Below are 26,444 nucleotides of genomic sequence, written 5' to 3' on the forward strand. Positions count from 1 at the left end.
AGCTGGGAGACAGGAAACTGAGTCACTCCCGGCTGGCTGCTAGATCTCGCCAAATGGCGGGCTCTCCCCCTCAGGCTCACAGCTGGTGATCGGTGGGGCCAAGGGACGGCTTCTGAGAGGAAAAGCCGCTTAGAGGAGCCCCTCCCTGTGCTGGCTGCGGTGAGGCAGGGGCGGGATGGGAGGGAGGCCGTTGCCCACACATCCATCCGCCTGGGCCCTCTGACCTGAGCCCGAGGGGGTGGACGAGAAGGGAAAGGAGGATCAGAGGAGAGAAGACAGAGCACCCCTGTGTGCCAGGCGCTGTGCTGGGCCTCAGGGACCCGGCACAGAGGAGCACGGGGACGTGCACCCTGATGGCCGTAAAACAGATTTAGGGGCGGTGGCAGTAAGGACCTTCCTGCAAAGACTCTCCAGACTCGGCCTTTTGGGTTTTCAGGTGGAGGGTGAGGAAGGCGTGGGTAGGTGTGGGGAAGACGGGCCAGGGCATGGTGGTGGCCACAAGTGCCTTAGGGGCTAGCTTTGCTAGGACGTGGGGACCTGGTCAGCCCCCACACAGGGAACCAGGTGCCCTCAAGCATGCCCAGACTGCCCTCCCAGCATAAGCCGGGCACTTTAGTAACAGAGTGCGAGGGGGCAGTGACAGTGGTCTCAAAAAGCCCAGGGCCTGCCGGGCTCTCCAGCGGGGAGCAGGGCGGGAGCTGCCCCCAGACTGAAGGTCTGCCGTCTTCAGGGGCGACATGGAGAAAAGCCTGGCTTTGCCCCTGCGGCATCGGGGGCCTTAGGCACACCTACTATCCCGCTTACAGTGAGAATGCGGGTCTGACCCCAGCAACAACAGAATTTCCAAAACCAGAGAGAAAGAATATATTAAAAATGCAGAGGTGGGGGGAGTAAGGGGTGGGGAGGGGGGGGTACTCAAGAGCCAAGGGAATCTTTTTGTGAGTGTTTCTAAAGAAGCAGGGGTGGATATTTCAGGCAACTACTTGGACCATTTCAAAAGAAATGGTAAATGCTTAAAAACACAGAGTGAAAAATGCCCCAGGCAGCCGTCAACCTGGCCGGGATGGATGGATTGAGCCGGCAGTGCCGAGTGCTTTGAGTGGGAAAGAGAGCCCGTGGTGGGACAGCGGAGGGAGCTCAGCGGGGCAGGGGCCCTGGCACGGAGAGCAGGTTGCGGCGGGGGGGTGGGGGGGGGGTGGTGGGGGCAGCCTGGGACCCGCCGCAGGGGGCGGGTCACCCTCCAACCTCCAGATCCAGACTCTGAGAAGGAGTGCTGGGGTATGCACTTCCTCTCCCGGTGCCTCTTGGATACTGAGGATGGGACCCTGGCAGCATCTCCGGTGGCCCCAGCAGTTCTTTGACGGGGCTGGGCCGCCTGACGGTGGGATGGCCCTGACCTGGGGTTTTTCAGGGGACACTGGTCATTTTGAGCAACCTAGTCAACATCTCTTGATATCTTCCTTACGGGGTCCTGGGGTATGATAAAGTAAGGGGGTAAACCAGGACCTTCTAGTCAAAGAACCAGGCTTTTGGCCGAGGCAGGATAATAATCTGCCACATCCCCATCAAGTGCTTGAATGCTCCCAGGGACAGAGGGCTCACTATCGAACTCCTCTGCTGGCCCAGAGTTTCTCTTCCCTGACCTTCAGCGTTCCCTTTATGACTGGCCCCACTCTGCTTTCACCGCAGCACCGAATGAGTCACAGGCCTGCCCTGGGACAGAAAGGAGGCAGAAAAGCTCATGGCCCTAGAGTCTTAGCCTCTAAGTAACTAGCCTAACCACTTCACCTCGCTTTTCGCCCCGAAGGCGGACAGAACCTGGAGGGCAGGGGCAGAGCCTCTGCTGGGAGCTGGGACTGCTTCTGAGTGACCTGTGTGGGTCAGACGTAACCCCCCCCGGGGCCCAGAGGCCCCCTGCACGAGGCACTGGAGGAAGGCAGAACTGCCTTCCCTGAGGGCCGTGCTTGAGCCCAGGCTCTGTCCAACGCAGCGCCTTTTCTGAGCACTCCGGCCTGCGTGGTGTCGGCTGCCGTGGACCCCCAGCTCCTCCTGGGGCTGTGCAGGGGCAGCCCCCGAGCCGGGCCGGAAAATCCCCGCTTTGCACAGTGCCACGGGGGGCAGGTTCATAAAATGCGAAAAAATCCCCCGCTCCCTTCACCTCCAAGGAGTTTAATCTCTTCTAATCAATTTAGCAGACTCGCTTGGTTGTAAACGGTAATGATTTGCATTTTTGAGCCTTTTTATCCCTCCTTAAGAAAAAAGATGCCTCCTCTGTCTGCATTCTGGAAGGCCTGTGCAGGGCTGTGAATTGCTTGTTAGCACTCACTCTGGCGCCAATCCAGCTCGGGGCCTCCGCCCATCACCTGCACTGATCTGAGTGCAGGGAGGGGACATGGACGCCTGGGATGGCCACAGCTGAGCCTGGCTGTGTTCCTGGCCCCGAGAGCAAGGTCTGGTCCTTGGGGACACAGGCCGCTGTGCACCCTGAGGCCCCTCCTTCCAGCAAACGCCCCAGCTCTCTCCTGGTTGCCTTCCCAGCTCCGTTGCTCCCTGTCTGCCGCATCCAATTTTCCTTGTTGTATTTTTCATAAGCGTGAGGCTCAGAAGCCCCGTCCTTCTCCCTGGCGTGTTCCACAGGAAGCAGATTTCTAGAGTGGAGTGGGTTGGCTTTGGGACTTGAGCTGCCATTGGTAGTGGTGGTGGTGGGGGGCGGGGGGGTCCTCTCTTCCTTCCTGGGCTCCAAGCAGGTGAAGGAGGGAGGCTCAGGTGCATCCTGGGCAGGCTGCCCAGCCCTTCTCAGATGCCGCAGGGATCCTCACCTGACTCATCCCTCCTGCTCTGGGCCTCCGTCACCTGCACTGGACCAACTAGAACCTTCCAGAATCAGTGGAAGGGAGGAGCCCTTACTTGGCCTGTGGAACACCCAGCTTTTTTGGGTGTAGCCAGACTCCTGCCTCAGCCCACCCTCTACTTTGCGGAAGGGGAAACCGAGGCCGTGGATTTACAAAGCACGCTTTCCCTCCACCTCTCTGGAAACCCTTCCTGACTCACTTTCTGCTCCTGGTGGATCTCCCTAGATGAAGGATGGAGGAAGGATGAAGAGGGAGGGAGGAGAGGCACAAGGCAGGCATGGGCTCTGGGCTCTGGGTGGGGAAGCCTGCCCCGCCCCCCCCCCCCCCCCCGCCGCCTCCCCCAGCCACTGCATCCTGCCAGCTGTTGTCACCTCCCCTGCCAGTTTGTCACTCATAGCCAGAAGGGACCAATGCCCCAGCTCCTGCCCCCAAACCTGGCATCCCAGCCCTGGATGGGGGAGGCCCTCTAGTCAGCCACACGGCCGCCATGTTACCGTGGAGGCAGCCCAGGAAGCCAGCCCAGGAAGCCGGAGCCAATTTAGAGAAGATGGAGGTTTCCTCGGGGAGGCCGCAGGAAAAGGGAAGGAGAAAAGGGAAGAAAAGAAGCTTTTGATGCACATCATGTCTGCGGAATTGAGTATGACTAATTAATAGATTTTATTCTTAGTAATCTCTTAAGCATTCCATACGTTGGGCCCCACGCCTGAGCTGAGCTTACAAGAGGCCTCATTCGCAAAATGCAAATTACTCGCCTGGCCCTGCCTTCCCTCCTTCCTTGCCTTTTCTTTCCCTTTTTCTTTTCTTCTTCTTCTTCTTCTTCTTCTTCTTCTTCTTCTTCTTCTTCTTCTTCTTCTTTTAGGGGAAATTTAAAGGAAAATTGCCATGTAATAGAAAAGAGATTCTAATCACTACGTCTAATTACCACGAAGGGTAAACCACTTAACCAGAGAAGTGTCGTGGGCTCTTTTTTTTTTTTTTTTAAACTTAAAACCTGCTATAAATGCCACAAAATACACTCATCAACGCTGAGGCCAAGGGTGTTCTGGCTAGTTCGGGGCTGCAGGGGTCAGGGCAGCCGCCCACAGAGGGGAGATTCTAGACAGAATCTGCCCTGGCTCCTGCATCCTCATGCGCTGCTGGGGGGGGGGGGGGCGGCGGGCACCCCTGCAGCATCTCTCGTTGTGTTATGAGGACACTCAGACGAGCTGGACCAGGAGGGGACACGGTTTCAGAGTGGATGTGGCTTCAGGCCCCCTCCTTGGCTCGAGGGGCCGGGAGAAGGCAGAATTTTGGGAGCTTCGCTCAGAAAGGACTCTGGAAGGATGTCTGATGCTGAGGTGGCATACGTGAGAGTGGGCCCCAGGGCCTGGCCGGCGAGTGTCTGCTATCCTCAGGGGGACGCCTGCAGCGAGCCCATGGGAAGCCCCCACCTGAGCCCCCGGAGCAGGAGACCCGAGCGTCCTCAGGCTCAGGTGGCTCTGGCCTGCTTTGTGCTGTGGGGGAGGGAAGTTTACCGCCCAGGCCTGGCCTTGGAGTTCCGCAGGCCTTTCCGGCCCTTGCTCTACAGGGCCACCTGCCGTTCCCCACATGCCTCCCTGCCCTCTACGAGGATGGATGATTTGACCTCTCCCTGGTGTGGTACAAGGAGAAAGGAGGACCCGGAGTAAGATTGGGGGACCAAGCATGGCCGCAGTAGGGACCTGGAGGGGGGCCGTGGGGAGGCCGAGGACTGGGACACCGGGAGAAGGCATGGGTGGTGCCTTGAGGGAGGGGACCTCATTTCTGAAACAGCAGGGACCTCGGGCTTCGGTCCCTCCCCCCGCCCCTGCTTCCTGAGCCAATGCCCCACATCCTCACCTACCCTCTGCTCCTCCCCAGGCTGCCGGAAAGGGCCTGAGTCGGGGGGGGGGGGGGGGGGGGCGCTGCAGGTCAAAGGGAGGGCGACCTTCACAGAGACATGAAATTAAGGCTTGGAAAAATCTCTCTCCTGATCTCATTGTATGAGAAAATGATTCAAGTGGGGAAGGGCGGGCTGGGGGGGTGGGTGGGGTGGGAGGCTTAGTTTAGAGCGAGCTGTCCATGCCCTCCGCCTCTCCCTGGGGCTGGGGAGCTGGCATTCCCCGTCAGGCGACACCCGCTCTCCTCCACCCCGCTCAGGTGGCTGTTGTGGCCACTTCTTTCAACCCCTGCCTCTTCACTGAAGGGGCCAGTCACATGTTGTCACGAGCGGCGAGTGGCCGGCCCCCGGGCCCGTCCTGGCGGCCCTGTGTTCAGCTTCCTGTCCCCGCCTTTGGCTTTTTGTCAAAGCAGTCGAGGCCTTTTGAAAACGCCACCACCAGGAGCTGGACACCTTCTCATCCTCCCTGCCCTCGGACCAGTGCCTCTCCTTTGACATCGCTCCTCCGCGGCAGAGCACAAGCGGCCCGTCGTTGACAGGTGGTGACCCAAGCTCCCTGGGTGCCGGGGCGCGGGAGGCGGCAGAAGGCCGGGCACCGCCCCGCCCTTCTTTCCAGATCTGCTGCCATTATTTCATTATTGTTTTAATCTCACGGCTCACCAAATCGCAATGCCAGTTGATAAATGGTGGCGACACGGGTTCCAGAGGGAGGAAATAAAACCTGAATTCTTCCGAGGGCCCCAGATCCGTACCCTTCCGTTGCTGGCCTTTCTGGAGCTCTGGTCTTCCCCTCTCCGGAGCAGGGTGCCAGGGGTGGGTGCGGCTGAGTGTTCTGCGTTCGGCGGGGGTGGGGTAGGGGGGGTTGCTGTCTCCCAGGGCTCTTCTGAGAATTTTCATGTCTTTTTCTGGGCTTTGTGTGAGCAGCCATGGAAACCATTAGGTCTAATCAGCTGATAAAAAAAAAAAAAAAAAAGAAAAAGAAAAAGTCCCTGCACCAATTACCTGTCCCGGGAGGAAGCACACAGCACAGAGGAAACACAGAAAGTCGCTGTTGAGGTGACTGTATCTGTGTGTTGGGGGGGCGGCGGGGAGAGAGAGAGAGACAGAGAGAGAGAGAGAGACAAGGACACTGGCAGTCAGAGAAAGCGTTTCTCTGTATCAGGAGTGCGGCCCAGCTCTGGCCAACCTGAGATAGGGTCGCACCGAGACCACCCCTTCCCTAGGGTCTCCTGAGCCACCCGACCAGGACAGATACACCTCCGCCTTTAGGAACAGCATTGTCTGCCCCCCCCACCCCCAAGACACTCTGTCTACTTACTCAATGATTTCTAGGAGAAAACAACATTTTCGTGACTCTATTGTCTCAGGAAAATCGTACGAACTGACCCAAGAAGTAGTTAAGGACCGTATAGGTGGCTCTATCTACCCATCTGTATTTAGAGACACGACATAGAGATAGCCAGGTAGATAGGTGCGCCCCCAAGTGGCTGGGAAACCCACCGCTCCCATGGGGCTTCCACGGAGTATGGTGCACGGAACTGAAGGGGGTTGCGGCATAGGAAAAAGAGAGTTTGCTTTTTAATTGACCACACCATCGTTCAAAGAATGCAGCGAAAGACGTGCTCTTTCTTGCAAACCTGCAAGGCAGACGGTTCGGAAAGAACCAGGGAAGGGGTTTCCGGACAATATCTCCATAGCGAAGGATCTCTTCTAACCCCTCTCCTTTGTGAGGAGCCTGAAAACCTTCCATCACGTTGTCACCAACGAGCAGCCGGCAGCGGGAGCCGCATGGGGGCCTCGCGTGTTGGCTGTTCTCTCTGACGGCTCTTTCGTGACGGCCCCGAACAGAGCGTGAGGCATACACAGACGCTGTACAGGTAGTATCTTTCCAGTTCAGGAAAAAAGAAAAAAGAAAAAAGAAAAATAAAAAAACCCTGGCCCAACCCTGCCTGCCATATTATTTTTAGTCTTTCCCTCCCCAGCTGGCATAATTTGGTATAAATTATGTCTTCACCAACGTCAAATCCCCCTCCTACCTTCTATTCTTTAGAAAAAAAAAAAAATTTTTTTTTTTTCTTTCACTGTCGTGTTCTATAAAATCGTCAACCCTTCCCAAACTTTGCTTTCTGCGGGGCAAGTCGTCGTGGAATTTCCTCTTCCTTGCTATATGGGATGGCAGCAGGCTGGGGCAAAGCCACGTCGTCGCCAGGCCAGGAGGAGGCGGGAGCTGGGGCGGAGGCGGCCCGGGTGGCTGGCATCATGTGTAGGTGTAGTCTATGTCGGGGATGCCACCGTCCCGGTATCCCCGCGTGGTGCCGTAGCCGATGGTGTGCGTGCCCTTGCAGAGGCTGCTGCCGTTGGAGGGGAAGATGGTGTGGACCACGTACTCCTCTTTGGCGCGGTAAGGGTTGATGGGCAACATCTGCAGTCCGGGGCCTCGGATTTCCAGGATCGAGTTGTCCTTCTTGGTCCCTGACTCCATATAGTCATCCTTTTTCCGGCTGCCCCGACTGTAGGCCCGATCTCGGGTCAGCAGCTCTCCGGCCCGGTGCACGTACCAGCAGATGGCCCCCAGGACCAGGAAGAGGAAGACGAGGGCCACGGCCCCCCCGATGATGCCCGCCAGGGGCAGGCCCGCCATGGGGTCTGCGTTCTGCTCCTGGTTAAGCGTGGTGGTGGGGCCGTAGCTGTCGGCTGTCTCCGCCTTGGCGCACACGGGCGTCTCGTCAGCCACGTAGGTGTTGCCGGTCTCCATGGTGACCATGCAGATGATATAGGTGGACTTGGGCTCCAAAGCCGTGAGCAGGTACTCTGTCTTGTCCCCCTGCACCAGCGTCTCCGTGATGGAGCCCACGGCCGGGCTGTGGCCCAGGCGCAGCCAGCTGAGCCGGAAAGAGGAGGCGGGGAGTGTGGCCTTCCACGTGATTCGGATGGAGTCCGCCGTCAGGGGCTTCACGTGGATGACCAGGGTCTTGGCGCCATCGCCCGTGGCCACGGGGTAGTCGAGGCTGGAGTCGGGGAGGCGCAGCCCTGGCCGCTTGGCCTTGAGGGTGAAGAGCGAGCCCTGGGGGGTGGTGGCAGAGGCGTGGTTGCTGGCCGTGGTCTTGGCCGCGGCGTTGGCCGCGCCGCCCTGCGCCCCCGTCTCGAAGCACTCGTCCATCTCGCTGGTGATGTCCTTGATGGCCATGCCCCGGACCTTCTCGGGGCCCTGGCACATGAGGCCGCGCACGTTGACCACGGCCGCCCGCGCCTTCACCCAGTCCCGCAGCCACATGAGGTTGCAGCCGCAGAACCAGGGGTTGTTCCGGAGCAGCAGCTGGGCCAGGCTCTCCAGGTCGTCGAACAGGCCCCGGGGCAGCGTGGTGAGGTTGTTGTTGGACAGGTCCAGGCGCTGCAGTTCTCGCATCTTGGCCAGCGTGTTGTAGGGGATGTGGCTGATGGCGTTGTCCTGCAGGTAGAGCTTCTGCAGGTGGGCGCTGGGCAGGTTGAGCGGGGGCGCGGCCAGGGAGTTGCGCACCAGCGAGAGCTCCGTGAGGTTCTGCAGGCGGCTGAAGGTGTCGTCGGCGATGCGCTGGTTGGCCAGCAGGTTGCCATCGAGCACCAGGCGCCGCAGGCTGTTGAGGCCCTTGAAGGCGTGCAGCGGGATGGTGGAGATGCGGTTGTCGTCCAGCCGCAGCTCCTCCAGCGTGCGGGGCAGCCCCGAGGGGATGCTGCTCAGGTGGTTCCGGCTCAGGAACAGCAGCTTGAGCCGCTTGCTGTCGGCAAAGGCGTCCTCTTCGATGCTGACGGTGGACACGGAGTTGTCGTCCAGGTGCAGCTTCTCCAGCAGCGGGATGCGGGCCAGCGAGTCCCTGGCGATGGCGCGCACGTTGTTGTCCTGCAGGTGGAGCTCCCGCAGGGAGCGGGGCAGGTTGACGGGGAACTCGTCCAGGTCGTTCTCGTACAGGTAGATGACCTGCACGTTGACCTTGGTCCTGAGGTCCTGGGGGATGCCGGCGTTGTTGATCTGGTTGTTCTGCAGGTAGAGGGTGGTGGCGTCGTCGGGGATGTCGGCGGGGATGGAGGTGAGCCCCCGGTCGTTGCAGTAGATGAAGCCGTGGTCGCAGCGGCACACCGAGGGGCAGGTGGTGCTGTCGATGACCTCCGTCAGGAAGGCGATGAGCCCGTAGCAGAGGAAGAGCCAGTCCCGCAGGTCCATGGTGGCCGTGGTCATCACGACGGTGGCTGTGACGGTGGCGGCAGGGGTGGCGGCGGCGGTGGCGGTGGGGTGTGCCACCACCATGGTGGACGGCCGGGGGAGCCGGGCCCCGCCCGATCTGGAGCCTCAACACCTGCAATGAGCACAAGACACGTGCGGTGAGAGCCAGTCACGACGGCGCCCGCCCGCCGGCCGCCAGGGGGTCACCGCGGGGCACAGGTCAAGCCTGGAGGTGCACGCCCCGCGGCCCTTTGTGTGCCGAGGTTACGTCACAGGTGATCCCTCGGGCTGAGGTCAGACTCTTAACGACGTCTGGCCCACGTCAAATCTCATCAGGAGCAAAGATGTCTGTGAATCGGGCGGCCACGGTCTCGGGCCTCCCGGACGGCGATCTCGAGCCGCGGGTGAGGTTAATTTAGTGAGAGCCACGCCGCAGTTTCTGATTCTTCTTTCAAGACTTCACACTAAGCCAGTCTTTATGGCTAATGGTAAAAGTGGCTGGTCAATGTCGATGGGATGGATTTAAGGCGTGTTTTATGGATTCAGAGCCGCTATCTCTCACTGGAACGGAACCTCGCATCCCTATCTGGCTCGTACCCAGGGTCTGAAGGAGAAGCTTGTTTCCATGAGGCCTGTGAGCCTCAAAGAGGGGGCGGGGGGTGGGGGGGGGATGTCAGTAGAACCTGCAAAAAAAGAAGCTGCCAGCATTAGCCACTGGTGAGCAGTGGAGAGCAAGGAGCTTCATTGTCTGGTGTTAAAACAACATGTCCTGTTTGTCACTCATGCATTTTATAGACAGAACAATGAGGTGTCAACGGAATCCCTTTCTTGTGTATTTACAGAAAACTCCCTTGCCAGAGGTGCCCTCCCTAGCTCTGCATTCTGTGTTGTGCGGGAAATTATTCCACACCCTTCCCAAATCATGCAACTTTCACTTGTATGTATATATACATATATATATGTCTGTATATATATATATACCTGTTCTATAAATATATATATATATATCTATTCCATAAATATATATATACCTGTTCTATAAATATATATATATATATTCCATAAATATCTATATACCTGTTCCATAAATATGTATATAATATATATACCTGTTCCATATATGTATATATATATGTGCGTATATATATGTGTGTATATATATATATATATATATATATACACATATATATATGTATGTACGTATCTCTTTTCTTGCATTTAAAGAAATGACACAAATAAAAAGAGGGAGGGGTCCATGCTGAAGCGACCGGCTGCAAGGTGTAATTTCGGTTTTCACAAACGGAAAAATTGCCGCATAGATTTTTCTCATATTATTTTACTGTTCATAGTAAAAAATCAATTAAGGAGAAATCATCCTTCACCCTCAGCCGGGAAGGTGTCTTCGTGCAGCCGGCAAAGGTCTGCCGCGTGCCTCTAGGTGCACGAAGGCTTTTCAACGGCGGGACCCGATCAGCTGCCTCTCGGACCGTGAGCTGCGGCCCCAGCCCGAAGCCGGCCCAGCCTGGTGTGCGGAGCAGAGTGAGGACCCGGCTCGCCGAATGAGTCAGTGGGGAACCTCTCTCGTGCGCGGGGGGACTGAACATCTCCATTTCTCAGCCACATCAAACCTCTCCCTTGTCCGTCCCTGTCAATGCCCGGATGACCGCTCCAATCCTTCTAGCAAAGCCATCTTCACCCTTCAGGACCATGCTCAAATGTCCCCTCCCCCGCTAGGCCTTCCTAGCAGACAGAGCCTCCCTCTGCTCCATCCATGTGTCCACCCATCCACCCACTCGTCCATCCAGCCATCCAGCAGATCTTTAGGGAGCCCCCACCGTGGGCCAGCCCGCGTTCCAGCCGCTTGGGATTCCATTCTGGCGGGACGGTGGCTCCCAGTATAGGGTAGACCTCTCCTAGAGCTTTCTGAGTGTTTAAGTCACTTAACCTTCCCGGCAAACCTGGGGTCAATGCTCTTCTGAGTCCCACTGGACAGAAGAGAAGACTCGAGCTCACAGATGTTAGCACACCCAAGACCACTTGAGAGGTGGTAAGGGGGCGCCCAGGCCAGAACCCGGGCCGCTGGGTTCGTGGTGCTTCATCTCGTGCCCATCTCTGTGGGCTGCAGGTTGTACCGTTGGGGGATTAGTGCTTTAACGTCCCCTACTAAATTTCAGGTGCTCAAGGGCAGGGACCGAGGGCTGTGTAGGCCCGGTGTGGCTTGGCATCTGTGATCACCGAGGTGCTGAGCAAGGCAGGAATGCCTCCACTCACCCCTACACACTCGTGCCCCTCATCTGCATTTATAGGGGCCTTTGGACAGATCGTCTCGGCAGCTCCGAGGCCCTCTGGAGCAAGCTCAGGCTTTGTCCATGGTTAGCGCACTAAGCCTCCTCAGGCCCTGTTAGCCGCAGGAAGTTTCGTCCATGAGGTGGACCCGAGGCAGGTCAAGGGCCAGCAGAGGGCAGCTGGCTAGAAGCAAGTGAGGGCAAGGGGGAAGGGTGCATGGGGTCTGTGCGTGGGGCCAGAGGGACCCCGTGGAAAGCCCGGACAAAGCGGGGGAATGATGAGACCCTGTCCAACACTCTGGGCTCCTGAAGTCAGCGTAAGCCCCCTTCTACAAGCACCCGCTGGCCCCAGGGGCTGAGGACACTTGCCTGCTTATTCCTGCCTGTTTCCTTGAAGCACGTTTCCCAGCCCAGGCTATGGGTCCTGAGCCCACACCCAGCCCCGCCCCTTGGGACTTAGAGTCGGTCTCTGCTTCCTACACTTGAGCTTGCACTTGGGGGATTTCTCGATCGTCTTTGTTTCCCTGGCTCAGCTGCCCTGGCCCACTCCCCTCTCTTATCCCCCTCCAGAGCCCTGCACCGTGCTGCCCAGCCCTCCTGCCCTCAGTGTCAGCGAGAGTCATCCTGTAAAATCCAGCTGGAGCGTGGGCATCCCACACTGCCTGGCCCTTGTCCGACCAGATTCCCTCACCTCTCATTACGTCCAGGATTGAGAAGGGCACCGGCCCAAACTATACAAGAGGACAGGCTCGAAACAGAGCTGCTGCATAGACCTGGACGTGCTGGCCTTCAGAGGACAGGGATAAACCCAGGCACGGCGGGGGGTGGGGGGCGGGGGGCGGGGGTGTACCGACCAGCCAGGTCTCACCCATCCCCCGTCACAGACGCGTGTTTGTACCTATGCCAGCCTGTCACATACACATGAAGGTTATGGAGCCTGGGTATCCTGTCTCAAGATGCTTAGGAGCAAAGAGGCAGGGCTAGAGCAGGTGCTGGGGACAGGAAGGCTCAGGCCTACTCAAAGGCCACCTTGCCTTGGTCTCAGAGGTCACGTCTGAATCCTTCTGTCCCCGGCCCCAGCATCTGGCCGGAGGATACACACCTTCTCTGATCTGTCAGCTGCCGAGTCCTGGCATATGGGATGTGGGTGGCTCCTGGGCTTGGCCATTTTGGGGCAGTGCCCTGAGCAAGGGGCGGACTTGTTAAGGCCAAAGCCAAGGCCAGCCACCACATTCTCTGGCACAGACATCAGTTTCCGGTGCCTGCTCAGCTCATGGCCACAGCCCTCAGCTTCCAGAGGCCCTGGCATCATAATAGAGTCTAAATTGCACCTTTCAGAGATGCCTGATGGATAACCAAGAAGCATTTGGGAGGCAGGAACCCAAGGCCTTTCCCTTCCCCTGTCTGCGGGCCTCATCCATCTTGGCTCAAGCTTCCCCTCGCCGCCCCTTCCCCAAGGCTGCAAAGCAGGGCAGGGCCTGGGGGGTGGGGAGGAAGAGGCATGCCTTGCTGGAGGAGCCTTTAATTGCCTGGGTGCCAGGTGGCCTTTTTATTCCTTTGTTGTGTGTTTGATGGTTTATGTGGCCATCAAATTAAACCCGGTAAATTGCCCGTCTTTTACGGGGTCACTTGTGCGGATTCCGCAGACTTCAGCATGATGTGAGTTACGACTTACCAGCTCCGTGACTGACAGCGGGATCCTTCCCTGGGAAGGGAGCAGGGAGGTGGCTCAGACTGGAGGTTTATAGACTCCCAGTAGCCAAGGGGGGACCTGGAACATCATTCTTGGCATTCTCCATCAGTCACTAGCTCCTGCCGTCTTGCACGGCAGAGGAACCTGGGTTCGAGTCCTGCCTCTGCCACTATGGGATCTTACGCAAGTTGCTTGGCCTCTCTGAGCTCCAATTTCCTCATCTATAAACGCGATCATAGTAGTTCTCCTGTAAGGGGAACTTACTATTGAGGGCTCAATGAGAAAATACGCGCACAGTTACCCTCGTAAACCTGTACATACCCGACGCATGAGGTATAAAAGCTGCCTCGATTCTCTGACTGCCCCCAGGCACGCCTGCCTAGGCTCCGCTTATCTCTTTCCTCTGCTCTCCAGGGACCCCTTCTTCACCCCACTGCCTCTGTCGTGCCTCCGGGGTAGACTGGGAGCCTGTAGCCCAAGCTGCCTCCTGATAGGGACCCCTTGGCAATCGCTGTGACGCCGGGTCCCCTCTACCTCAAACTGTGCATCCACAGCCCCACGCCTCAAGCTACGGCCTGGGCCACACAGAGCTGGCCCAGCAACACCACGACCCTCCTGGGTTACCCCAGGCTGCTCCAGCCTCTCTCTCATGGGGAGCTGTCCAGGCCCCGGGAAGGGATGTGAGTAATCGGTGGGGCTCATCGCTCAGCTCTCGCCTTGGTCCCCCTGGAACTCTGAGACGCAGCCCAGCCCCCGATTCCTAAAGGCCTTGACCTCCCTCATGCTCCCTCTGGGCCGTTGCTCCGTGCTGTTCCCGATCTTTGGACACCAACGCCCCCTCCCCCGCTCAAGCCTGGCTGAGCCAGCTTCTACTCCTCCCCAAGACTTCACCTTAGAGCCCCCTCCAGGAAGCTTTCCCCAGAAGCCTCTGCATGGTTGACTCCACGCTGGCTTTTCTCACAACCACTTCACTGGTGGTTATTTTTCTGCCAGCCGAATGGAGGCACCTCCCTGTCGGGAACCCCTGGCTTGGTGTCTTCCCCAAGTCCCACCAAGCTGGGTTGCCAGAGGCCCAGGGACTCCTGGGGGGTCCAGTTGGGAGGGAGGGTTGGCGTGAGGGCGCCTGCGGGGGGGCAGCTGCAGGACACAAGGCCTAGCCAGGCCCCGGGCATGCTGGATAGGAGCTGGTATCTACCGCTGCAGGTCCTGGGGGGCACAGTTAGGTATGAGCATGTTTCTAGAAGGAGCTGGAGGTCCCGGGCAGGAGAGGGAAGGCAGGGCGGGCCTCCTCCTGCCCCCGGGCCCTGGCCTGCCTTCCCGTTCACCAGGGAAGGCAACTCGTCTGGGGACGTCCCAAGGCTGGGTGCCCCGAAGGGCCAGGCACAGTCTCAGCCCCCACTTTGGGAATCAGAAAATTCCAGGTGGTGCCGACCCCAAGAGGGAGGCGTGGGAACCAGCATCAAGGAGGGGAACAACAGAGCTGGGTTCGAACCTGGCCTCACCAGCTCCCAATTGCTTGAACTGCAGCGACGCCTCTCTGGGCCTCAGCTTCCTCCTCTGTAACATGCTGCCGAGAGCCCCACTCTCCCCGGAAGATGACAAGACAGGGTGGCGCGGAGGGCCCAGCACAGGACGCGTGGTTTTAGAAGGAAGGGCTGCTCCATCCTGTCCCGGGAGGGGCCCCAAGGAGCTCCTGTGACCCACTCAGGGCAGCCGTCCGGCTGTCTTGGCCGAGCTTGGCCAGGGAGCCCCTCCCCCTCCGCTTTCCGGTCCTTCTCTTCAGCAATGAGCATTCATTGTGTTTTCCCTAAACCTTGCCAGGCCCTCGGGTCCTTACTGGAACAGCAGGGCCGGAGGCCGCAGCAAGATGTGCTGAGCAGACTAGGGACGGAAGCAGCTTCTCAGCCCAGAAGGGGAGAGACGGGGGACCCTGGCCCCAAAAGGAGCCAAGGCTCCCCCCCCTTCCCCCCACCCAGGCAGAGAGCTTCGCCAAGGCAGGATCACCTCCATACCTGTGGTGAGTCCTCAGCAAACCTTTGTTTAAGTTAACGAGGGGCCCCACACTTCCTTCCCCACCTCTCCAGCTCACCTACAGGCAACACGGAAAGAGGAGGGCCATGGGGCAGGGGGCTGGCCTCTGCCTCCTGGAGCTCAGCGAGGCCTGGCAAGAGCTCCCCCCACCTCCAGGCTCCCCCCACCCCCACCCCTGTAAGGCAGATAGCCCAGGGGGCTCGCCTGGGCTCCGTCCAGCTGCCCCACCTGCTGAGGGTGGCCTCAGGTCTCAGGCCTTCCTCCGTAAGACGGCACCATAAGTGATCCGCTTCCCTGGGCGTAAGCTAGCGTTGTTTGCAAGCCTGAGCAGCCCTGAGCAGAGGGCCTGATGCAGCATTCCATTCGGAACAGGGGACCCTTCGCTGTTCTTAGCAGCAGGTAGCGCCCCCTGCAGGTATAGATGTGAAGTGTGGGCCAGAGGTGGAGGGGGGACCCTGAGACTTCTGGGTGAGCGGGCCTGTTCCAAGCCCTAGTTGAGGCCCAGGCCAGTCTGAGCCCACTGGAGGTACCTCCTTCCGGCAGGGGGCTGGCTGCCACGACCCTCAAGGCCCTCCCAGCCCAGCCCTGCACAACTCTGCTCCTGCTCTTATCCACGGGTGCCATTGAGAACTTGTAGTGGGAGGGGAGGGCGGGGGTAGGGGATTCTTTTAAACCCTAAAGTTAATTATTTTTCTAATTTCATGCCGCATGCATTATGCATCAGCTGTTACCACTGGCGGTAATTGCAGACAGGTATGCAAATCCACTAAAAATGTACCTCGAGTTCACCTCCCCGCGTGGGCCGTCTGGGCGGTGCCGGGCAGCGGGATGTCCTGAACTTCAGAGAATGCAAATCCCTTTAAAAAGCAAGACTTTAAAATTGTGTCTTAGGAGGTTAATTATATTGATAACAGTGTTCGATATTAAACTATTCAGGGCCGGGAGGGAGTGGGGGGATGAAAGGAGACACGTGTAATTTTGTTTCTCTCTCTCTCCCCGCGTTATTTAATAAGATATTCCCGCACCTGATATTTCTGTCTGTCTGTGTGCGTTTTTAGTAAGGCTGCCGGGACTGAGGCTTAATTCCTTTGGGGAAGGAAAAAAGGAAAGGAAGGGGAGTTTCGGGAGGCCGAAGAGGGACGTGACGGCCTTTTTTGCCGGGGGCCAGAAGAAAGGAAGAGAGAAGGCAGCAGTGGAGGGCTGGTGCCAGCCCCCGAGAATAGGCGGGGACCCCTGGGTTTGCAGGGTCAGCGCGGCTGGGCTTCTAAGCGGCCAGCAGGATCCTAGCAGCCAGGGGTGGAGGGAGAGACTGGGTATGGTGATGTTTATTGATACTAAAGCAGAGGCTGGGAGCCGGCTGGGGGTGGGGCCCCCTAGGAGCTGTGTGGCATCCCTTACACGCGGGCCCTGCTCCTGGGCAGACCGTCCTGTGTATCGATCGTGAATTGATTATCCAGCCCTTCCCATTAGAATGGGAATTCCTATAACCCAGGGCATGTTCTGTCCTGTTCACCAGCCTAGTACAGAGCCTGGCACGGGAATGCTCGTAGACCTCTGTTGAACGCACGAGTGCAGGACGATGCCAAAAGGGAGGCCCCACAATCTGAAGCCTAGAAGCAGGCAGCGGGAGAGACGCGGGAGAGGCCGGCCCCCCTTCAGCCCCACCCTAGGAGGTGATAACGACTCAGGTGCCCTCACCATGACAGCCCAGAGAGGAAAAAGGACTGACTTGTCTGAATCGTGCCACTGCTGGGGGAGGAGCTGGACACAAACCCGGGCCCTGGACTCGCCATCCAGTGCCCTTCCCTTCCCAGGTGTCTTTCCTGCCCTCTCGCCTGCCCAGGGGGGACCTCCCCAGCCCCAGAGAGAGAAACCTGAGGAAGACCCCTGTCTGCCCCCCTGCTCATCTCTTATGACCTGGTGCTGCCCAACCACAGATCTACCTCCAGGCCCCAGAGGCCAGCCTCGCCTTCTTAAGTTGGCCTCTCTCCTCCCCCCCAATAGGTATGCGCAAGGGTGGACCCTACCCTCAGGACCGCGGAATCGGGGAGGTGCAGGACTTTGGAAATTATCTGCCTTTCACAGAGGAGGAAAAACCGAGGCCCAGAGAGTGGAAGGGATTGGTCCAGGGCAGAGAGATAACCCCCAGCAGCCGCAGCCACTCCTCCCCCTGCCCTCCTCCTCCAGCCTTGGCTCTGAACTCTCAAACCCTTTCCCAGAAGATCGGCACAAGGAGGGTGATGGTGCACAGTGGCCAACGCAGGGGCTCATGGGGGCGGCTTCCCCTACCGACAGGTCTGTGGACCCTTCTAGCCCTAGGGGCTGGGACCCATTAGTGGCAGTAGCTGGCAAGGGGGAGCACCTCCTGCATGCTGGATCCTTCATGACCTCCCCTCCCCTCCAGGTGGCCACAGCCCTGCAGAGACTGCGCCCCCAGCGCACAAAGGGGAGCACATTCAGGGAGCGGAAGGGATGTGCCCGAGGTCACACTGCTCACGACAGGAGGGATGGGGCGCCAACCCATATCGGCCCGGCCCCACAGCCCGGTTTGTTTCTCTTTGCCTTTCTGCCTTGGGATGGAAGGAAGTCGCACAGCTCACCAGAAACAGGGCCCGGCGCTGAGCAGAGTCTCCATAAATATTTGGGGCACAGGCCTGGGGGAGCAGCGGTGGGTTCCAGGAATTGCCCCCAGCCCCTCCTAGGGGCTGGAGTTGAATAGGGACAAATGACCGGGGAGTGGGGGACACGTGGTAGGGAAGGGGGGAGGGAGGCCAGGTGGGCAGGGGCCGAGCTCGGGCTCCCAGCGATCGTGACGCCTTTCGGCCCGCTGCCGGGCTGGCGCGCCTTTATAATAAATAACAGCAAATAGCCGATCCGCAGGGCATCTTTCACGCCGGTGGCTAATAACACGGCTATTAATGCCCCCGCAGACGGCGTGCGCGTCGCGCCGCGCTGACGAATGTCCCGGGCCCTGGCGCAGTCATAAATCAGCCCCTCTCCTGGGGAAGCGTGCAGAGAAGTGTCATTTTCCATCTTGGTAATGAATTGGGGCTTCCCTGCCCTGCCCTGGGCGCCGCTCCTAGAAGTTGCCTGGGATTTGTGTTTGGGGAGGCACGAGCCCTCCCTCCTGGCCTCGGGGGAGCCTGGGGGGAGTAGGCCCTGCCCCCCAGGCAGGACCCAGCTCCCCACCTGACAAGCCCGGGAGGTTCCGCAGCCTGAGTGAGGAGGAGGGGCCCTCTGGCCTGCTGTGCGATCTTGGGACACTTGCTGCCTCTCCCTGGGCCCTCAGCAAGCCACTCTCACCCAAAGAGGGGCTGGACTGGAAGCCAGAGAGCAGTGATGCCCAAGGGCCAGTGGGTGCAGGGTCTTGGGTGGTGGCTTTCGGCCAACCCCACCCTCGGTACCTCCGTCCAGGGCAGGGGCAGACCTGGATGGAAGGACTCCCTCCAGCTGGAGGGCAGCAGGTGCCATGGCCAGTAGCCTCGGTCACCAAAGGTCCTGCCTCCCCCCGAGGCCTCACTGCCGCCCCCTTTGGGCACAATTCAGAGGGGCTCAAAGTAAGACCTCCCCACCCCCGCCACTGCCCAGGCTGGAGCATCCCCCCACCGCAGTTTACGCCCGGAAGGGCCATGACCTTATACCCTGGGTCGGCTCACCCCGGGGTAGAACACAGGACACTCACTGGGTGGCAAAAGACCCCTCCCCTGGCAAACTACCTGAATTGAATGTGTGGGGCAGGTGGGCTGGAGCTGCAGACTTGGGGGGGCTCTGTGACGCCCCAGTGCAACCCAGCCGGGAAGCAGCAGGCCCCGGCCGTCTCGCGTGCTATGCCTTCTCTGGGCATGAGGAGTCACAGGGCCTTCCTGGGCCACCCAGAGCCCATCTGCGTGTGTCTTACCTCCTCAGCTGCAGCCCCGGAACCTGCTGGGTCTGGCTGGGGTCTCCGCTCTGGATGCTTCCGGTTGAGCTGGGCCCAAACACAGTCACATTCTGGCCCCGCGGCCCTGGCACCCAGGCACGGGCCACAGACTCGGGGTGTTTCGTGGAGCTGGGGGCGCCCCGGGGAGCAGGGAGGACACCCTGCTCGTGCTCAGACGTGGCTTCGGGTCTGGAGCGGCATCCTCTGTCCCCTAGGCTTCAGGCACCGCTGGCCTCTCCCCTCGGAGTGAGGGGCGTGCATGAGGGGTCTGCAGAGGCCCCCCCCCCTGCAGCCCCAGGACCCCCGTGTGCAGCCTGAGGGTGTTCTGGGCCCCTGCTCCCCAGGCATGCCCTACAGCCTGGCGTCCATCCCGTGGGGGTGGCCTCTCGCTGTCCTCTTTCAACTTTTGCCCTTTTGTCTGCTGGCCGCCACCTCCTCTGCAAAGCTTCGGCGTGGCTTTTACCCCCTTTTCTTCACCAAGTTTTTCTTTCTTTCTTTTTTTTTTTTTTTTTTTAATCCCTTTAAGTCACTCGGCAGAATGGGCTCCGGTGCAGAGAGCGTTCTTGCGTGACAGAGCTGAGAGGGAGCCACTCTCCAAAGGATCGGTATTCCTGCCACTCAGGCTGTGTCTCCGGGGGGGAAGGAGGGGGTCCATTACCCCGCTGAGGAGTTCAGATGTTCACCGCGGGGCTGAAGCTGCTGACATGCGCCGCTGAGCTGTCAGGCCCCACATGCCTCTCTTTGGAAAGATGTTCGGGTGGGTGGGGTGGGGTGGGGGGCGGTGGACGCTCAGTCCTGCTTGGCTTCTCCTGTTCGTAGAGAAGGTTTTCTTGCTGGGGAGGCGGAGCGGGGGAGGGGCGCGTTATTCCTGCTTCGTCCCCTGGTCTCCTCCGTCCAAAAGGGAGGCCTTCGCACCCACTCCCTGCCTCCTCACCTGCCAAGAAACAATACAAGCGATTAAGCCCAGGGAAATTAGGAGCCGCACAGGGACAGGCAGCCTGGGCTGCAGCCGCCTGTCCTCCCATACCTCTGGAACCTGCTTTCCGGAGCACCACATTCCAGGGAGCCGGGAGGGGGCTGGGATGCTTCTTCCCCCATCTCCCTTCTCTTCCGCAATCCAGATAACAAACAGGGGGCCACGCAGAGCACCCTCCTCAAAGCTGCCCGGTTTCCTTTTCCTGGAGGGCGGAAGGACCGGAGAGAGAAACATGAAGTTCGGAGGGCTCCTGGCCATGGCGGGGGCTGCCCGCACGGTCCAGAGCTGGCTCCGCTTCCCCCAGCACCTGCTCCTCTTGCTAAATGTCATTCAAAGGATCCAACTGGGCCACCGCGGTCTCGGCTTCCAGAAGCAGCACTGCCTTTCCTCCCCACCGCCGCCTCGGGAAGCGGGAGCATCGGGGAAGCTGGGAAGTTGGGTCTCAGAGTCCCTGGCCTTCCACTTCCTAGGCCGGGGTCAGGCCTCCACACCCTAGTGCCCTCTGAGGCCATCCTCCCCTTTCCGCAGAGACCTGGGGGCAGGGCTGGCTGTTCCTCAGAACCCAAAACAAAACCCGAGCCCTCCGGATCGCCTCTCATTAGCGTGGCGCCCTGCAGCCCTGCGGTGCCCCGGTGTCCGTATTCCCCCTGCAGGAGCCCCTCTTTGGAAAAGGGCTTTTATTACACATCTGAGAGTGTTCGCTCTGGTTTGAAATCGGATCCAGATGGGCTCAGCTGCATCTGGGCGGTCTTCTTTGTCGGGCCCAAGGTGGCCGATTTGAGGAAGGCGCGTTGTCTGGGGCGGTTACAAATAAAAACAGGGATATTTGGGGCGCGTGTTTTAATAAGCCCAGAGCCCAGACTGGGGGCGGAAGGCACTGCCCACCGGACGCCCAGCCCGCCAGCGGCGCGTGTGGGACGAGGGTGGGTGCTGTCCAGGTGGAGCGCAGGCCGAGGCTGACGGGGGAGCCTTGGGACAAGCCTCCCCGAGAGGAAGGAGGTTCAGGAACCAGCAGGCCCCGCAGATCCTGCTTGGCCAGGCCCTGCTAAATACCTGGAGTACGAGCGGGCAGGTGGAGTGCGGCCCCTCCAAGGCTCAGGGCAGGGGTGGGGCGGGAGGGGAGACAAGGACAGCCCTCTCATGAGGGGTGACTGCCGGGCTACGGCACGGATCCTTCTTGCTGTTATACCCGCGCGATTGCATCCAGTTATAAATTGTAATTTCTCTACGAAAGGGAGAGATGGAAACAGTCCAATGAGGTCATCTGCCTCCCTGGCCGGGGTGAGGAAATTGTTTTGTACCGCTGGGGGTGGAGGCGGAGGCAGCTGGGCCTCCGTATTTAGAGAGGACGGGGGCAGTGTCCTCAGAGCCCAGAGGCTCCGGCCGGCCGTGGCCGCCGATGCCCCACGACAGAGAGAAACCCCCCAAGTTCTGCTTTGGAAGTTATGGATCCAGGAGGGCAGCCTCATCCCACTGGCATCGGGCCCTTCTCACGGTCCCCGGGATAAAGGCAAGGGTCCTAGGCAGCTTCTAGAGCCCCACAAGGCCCGGCCCTGCCTGGCCCATCAGCATCCCCCGGAATGCCCCGAGGCGGTTCTCTCCAGGCCCTTCCCCACACTGTCCCTACTCCTGCCAGAGTCCACCCAATGTCACCCCTCCCCTCCTGCGTCGGGCCACCCTCCCCCTCGGCGTGCAGGGCCACACACACCCATGGTGTCCTGAAAGGGAGGGACTAACTACATCTGGCTCTCTGTGGCAGAGCCCCGTAGCTGCTGCCTAAACGCACCCCCGGGGAACTCCACTCTCCTTTCTCATTTAGAAAATCGGGGACGGAGCCAGGCTCTTGGCGGGTCCGACCAGCTTTGCCTATGCTGGGTCAGCCTGGCCGGCGGTGCCTGGAGGTGCGAGCTCTTCCCACGCGTGGGTGCGAAATGAGGATCGTTACTAGCCACCTGAGCTCGCTGAACCAAACAAGGCCCGGGAATAAATATGTAAATGTGCCCTCTTGGCAAACATCTACCGTCCCCAGGGGGCGCACTACTGGATTGGGGGGGGGGGGGAGGCTGGGACCACGCAGTGCAAACAAAGTGAGCGCTTGTATGGGGACTTTCTATGGGGTCAAACCGCCAGAGGGCAAAACAAATCTGCGCAGTCCCAAAGGTTCAGCGACGATGGGAGCCCCTCTTCTGCCCCTGGCCACTTTGGCCCAGCTCGTAGGCACTCCCCCTACAGGACGTTCTCTGCTCACCACCCCTCGCCTCCCCTGTTCCCATAGGCTCCAGGTCTCTGCTCTGGTGCCAAAGAACCAGTTTTTTTGGGTCAACATCACAAAGGCTTCCACTTGTAAGTACTTGAGATGCTTACAATTTTACTTTTTGTTATAAATAATAACATCATGACCGTATTAAAAGGAACCTGAAAGGGGAAAGAAAGCCAAGTGCACAATCCCACATGTCTACACCACTCCACTTTGGCTGGATCGGCCTGTACGTACACACTGTCTACAAGGGGACAGCGTGCCTTATCCTTTTCCAGGTCATTTCTGCTTGCCATCTCCCTTGAGCCTTGAGACAAACCAGCACAGCTCGCAGGGCAGGGAGGACCATTGTGCAGGGGCAATGACACTGAGAAGGGGGGCCCGTCCAAGGTCATACAACCTGCATGACAACCAGGACCTTGAATTCTGGGTCAGTTCCCCTCTCTCTGCAAGACACCAAGTCTCAGTGCAACAGAAACACCATCAACCAAACACAAGGTGGCCCCTGGGGCCACTGCACTTGAGTTCTTCCTGAGGCCCTCTCGTGCAGTCATCCGCCCATTCATCTATCTCTCCATCCACCCATCCATCCATCCATCCATCTATCCACCCACCCACCCATCTATCCATCCATCCATCCATCCACCCATCCATCCATCCATCTATCCACCCATCCATCCATCCACCCATCCACCCATCCACCCATCCACCCATCCATCCATCCATCCATCCATCCATCCACCCACCCATCCATCCATCCACCCACCCATCCATCCATCCACCCATCCACCCACCCACCCATCCACCCATCCACCCATCCATCCATCCATCCACCCACCCATCTATCCATCCACCCATCCATCCATCCATCCATCCAACCACCCATCCACCCATCCACCCATCCACCCATCCACCCATCCATCTATCCACCCACCCATCTATCCATCCATCCACCCATCCACCCACCCACCCATCCACCCATCCACCCATCCACCCATCCATCCATCCACCCATCCACCCATCCACCTATCCATCCATCCACCCACCCACCCACCCATCCATCCACCCATCCATCCACCCATCCATCCACCCATCCATCCATCCATCCACCCATCCACCCATCCACCTATCCATCCATCCACCCACCCACCCACCCATCCATCCACCCACCCACCCACCCATCCATCCACCCACCCATCCACCCATCCATCCACCCATCCACCCATCCATCCATCCATCCATCTATCCACCCACCCACCCATCTATCCATCCATCCATCCATCCACCCATCCATCCATCCACCCATCCACCCATCCACCCATCCACCCATCCACCCATCCACCCATGCATCCATCCATCCATCCATCCATCCATCCACCCACCCATCTATCCATCCACCCACCCACCCATCCATCCACCCACCCACCCATCCATCCACCCATCCACCCACCCACCCATCCACCCATCCACCCATCCACCCATCCACCCATCCACCCACCCATCCACCCATCCACCCATCCACCCATCCACCCATCCAACCACCCATCCACCCATCCACCCATCCACCCACCCACCCACCCACCCACCCACCCATCCACCCATCCATCCACCCACCCACCCACCCACCCACCCATCCACCCATCCATCCATCCACCCACCCACCCACCCATCCATCCACCCATCCATCCATCCATCCATCCATCCATCCATCCATCCATCCACCCATCCATCCATCCACCCATCCACCCATCCACCCATCCACCCATCCACCCATCCACCCATCCACCCATCCATCCATCCATCCATCCATCCATCCATCCATCCACCCACCCACCCACCCATCCATCCACCCATCCATCCACCCATCCATCCACCCATCCACCCATCCATCCATCCATCCATCTATCCACCCACCCACCCATCTATCCATCCATCCATCCATCCACCCATCCATCCATCCACCCATCCACCCATCCACCCATCCACCCATCCACCCATCCACCCATCCACCCATCCATCCATCCATCCATCCATCCATCCATCCACCCACCCATCTATCCATCCACCCACCCACCCATCCATCCACCCACCCACCCATCCATCCACCCATCCACCCACCCACCCATCCACCCATCCACCCATCCACCCATCCACCCATCCACCCACCCACCCACCCATCCACCCATCCACCCATCCACCCATCCAACCACCCATCCACCCATCCACCCATCCACCCACCCACCCACCCACCCACCCACCCATCCACCCATCCATCCATCCACCCACCCACCCACCCATCCATCCACCCATCCATCCATCCATCCATCCATCCATCCATCCATCCATCCACATAGCTCTGCATTCATCCATCCTTCTGTCCATTCACCCATCATCCATCTATCCCCCCCCACCCATCTCTCCATCTATCTGTCCATCTCCTTGTCTCTTTCCATCTGTCTGTCTCTCTTTCCATCCATCCATGCATCTGTCACTACCCCCTCCCTCCATCTCTCTATCCATCCACCTACCTGTCCATCTTTCTGTCTACCCATCTTTCTGTCTCTCCATCCGTCCATTCATCCATCCCTCCCTCCCTCCCTCCATCCATCCAGCAAACATGTACTGGTTCCAGTTCTGCTCCTGGCACCATGCAAGACATCGGGATTCAAGGCAGAGCCCCTGTCCTCTAGGAGCTCCAAATCCAGTGGGGAGGCCATTGGTTTGCAGAGAGCCATAGTGTGAGACCCACACTGGGAGCAAAAAGCCCACCTTGTCCGGCCTGGGAGGGTGGATCACGGGGAAGGTAACACTGTGCTGTGGTTCCGGGATCCTCCAGACTCCTATGTCATGATAGTCACATTTGAACTCAGTGGCGAGGCAGAGCGGGGCGCATGTGGCTGGGTCTTCTCCGACCCCCTACCTGTCCATCTTCTAGGGTACCCACCCCCCCTTTGGACCTCAGAACTCTCCCCCCGAAGTGGAATCGCTCTCCAGCTTTGCGGCTCCCAGCGGCCCTGAGGATCGTACTCACTGATATTAATTCCTATATTAGCAATTAGCCCTCCTGCTTCATTTCAACCTATGGCTCTTAGGGATGGATTATTGTGTGTGTATCATTAATCAGACGCCCGGTATATGCTGCTGGAAACCCAGGTGGGCTTTATGGCTGGTGACTTAGTCGAGTGGCATTTTAAATGAACAACACGCCTGTCCCCCCCAGCCCCTTCCTGGGCGAAACTGCCCTGTGGCAAAGAGGGCAGAGTTTAGATCATGGCGAGCAGGTCAAAGCTGGCTCGAGCTAGGAGACCCGGGGTTTTCTTTCATTCGGGACTTCCAGGCTGAGGTCAGCATCTGTATCCGACCTGTATAGATGAAAAGGCTCTTTGTGACTCAAAACCGAGTTTGTTCTCTGGCTGCTGACTTCCTCCCACCAGGACGGCCATCCACAGGGCCCGTTTCTCTTCCCCCACCGTGACCACAGCGTGTGGGTCACTCCTCTCTCGTGCCAGCGTGGACCTGGGAGCTGTCACGGCCGCGGTCCCTCTCTGTAGGAGGCAGAGGGCTGGGGGCCGGGGCCACAGGGCAGGGAGAGCTCTCCCACTCGAGAGGATGGACCGCTCCTGCCACAGAGCCAGCATAGTAGGGGTGGGGTGGGAAGGTCATTTCGGGCCAAGGGACCGGCATACGCAAAGGCTCAGAGTAGGAGGGCTTGGTGGTGAGAAGGCTGGTGTCCCAAAGCTCTGACTGAGTTAGCGGGGGGGCAGTGACCTGAGCTGAAGTGGGAGATGGCCTTCTGGCCTCGCGGGGGGGACTTCTGCATGCTCTGCCGAGGGGCCTGGTCTTCATCCCGAGGGCAGTGGGGAGCCAGGGAACGGGCCCAGGCAAGGGGAGGCACGCCCAGACCTTCATGGAGAACTTGAGGGTGCTCGGGTGCATGAGAGGGACCCAGTGAGAAGCTGGGACAGTGTCCCCAGGAGCAGGGGTGGGGAACAGTGGGGTTGAGGGGAAGGGGCTGGCCAGGCAAGTCTCCCTGAAACCTGGGGGCTGAGTGGGTTCCTGCCCCCTTCTCCGCCTCACCAGAGGGTGACGGACTGAGCACCTCCAGGCACAGGCAGCCCGTTGGGGGGCTCAGGGCCTGAGCGTGCATGCCTCTAGGTTCCCCGGGCGGGGGCCAGGCGGGAGCCCTCCGCAGGGGGCGTGCCTGGAGGCCCCAGCTCGTCCCTTCTGCACCGGGAGCCGGCCCCACCCTGCCCGCTTCTCCAAAGCCTGGCCCCCAGCCTCGGCACTGCAGCATGGCACCCCATAGCAGGTAAGAAGAGGCGGAGGCGACAGAGTC

General features: G+C 59.3%; 2 protein-coding genes across 2 annotated transcripts in view; one reads left to right on the forward strand and one right to left on the reverse strand.

Moving 5' to 3' along the window:
• MACROD1 (mono-ADP ribosylhydrolase 1) overlaps window positions 1-26,444 on the forward strand; it is a 144,932-nt gene that overhangs the window by 34,329 nt on the left and 84,159 nt on the right.
• Window positions 5,886-9,033, reverse strand: FLRT1 (fibronectin leucine rich transmembrane protein 1). Its single transcript, XM_053899565.1, has one exon. It carries the CDS (start codon window positions 9,029-9,031, stop codon window positions 7,007-7,009), a length of 2,025 nt encoding a protein of 674 aa, XP_053755540.1. The 5' UTR covers window positions 9,032-9,033; the 3' UTR covers window positions 5,886-7,006.

The sequence above is a fragment of the Panthera pardus genome, unplaced genomic scaffold (assembly GCF_024362965.1).
Source record: "Panthera pardus isolate Hobbes unplaced genomic scaffold, ASM2436296v1 HiC_scaffold_12, whole genome shotgun sequence".
NCBI lineage: Eukaryota > Metazoa > Chordata > Mammalia > Carnivora > Felidae > Panthera > Panthera pardus.

Coding starts and splice junctions, on each gene's coding strand:
- FLRT1 (XM_053899565.1), bottom strand. CDS start 9,031: ATGGTGGTGGCACACCCCACCGCCACCGCCGCCGCCACCCCTGCCGCC.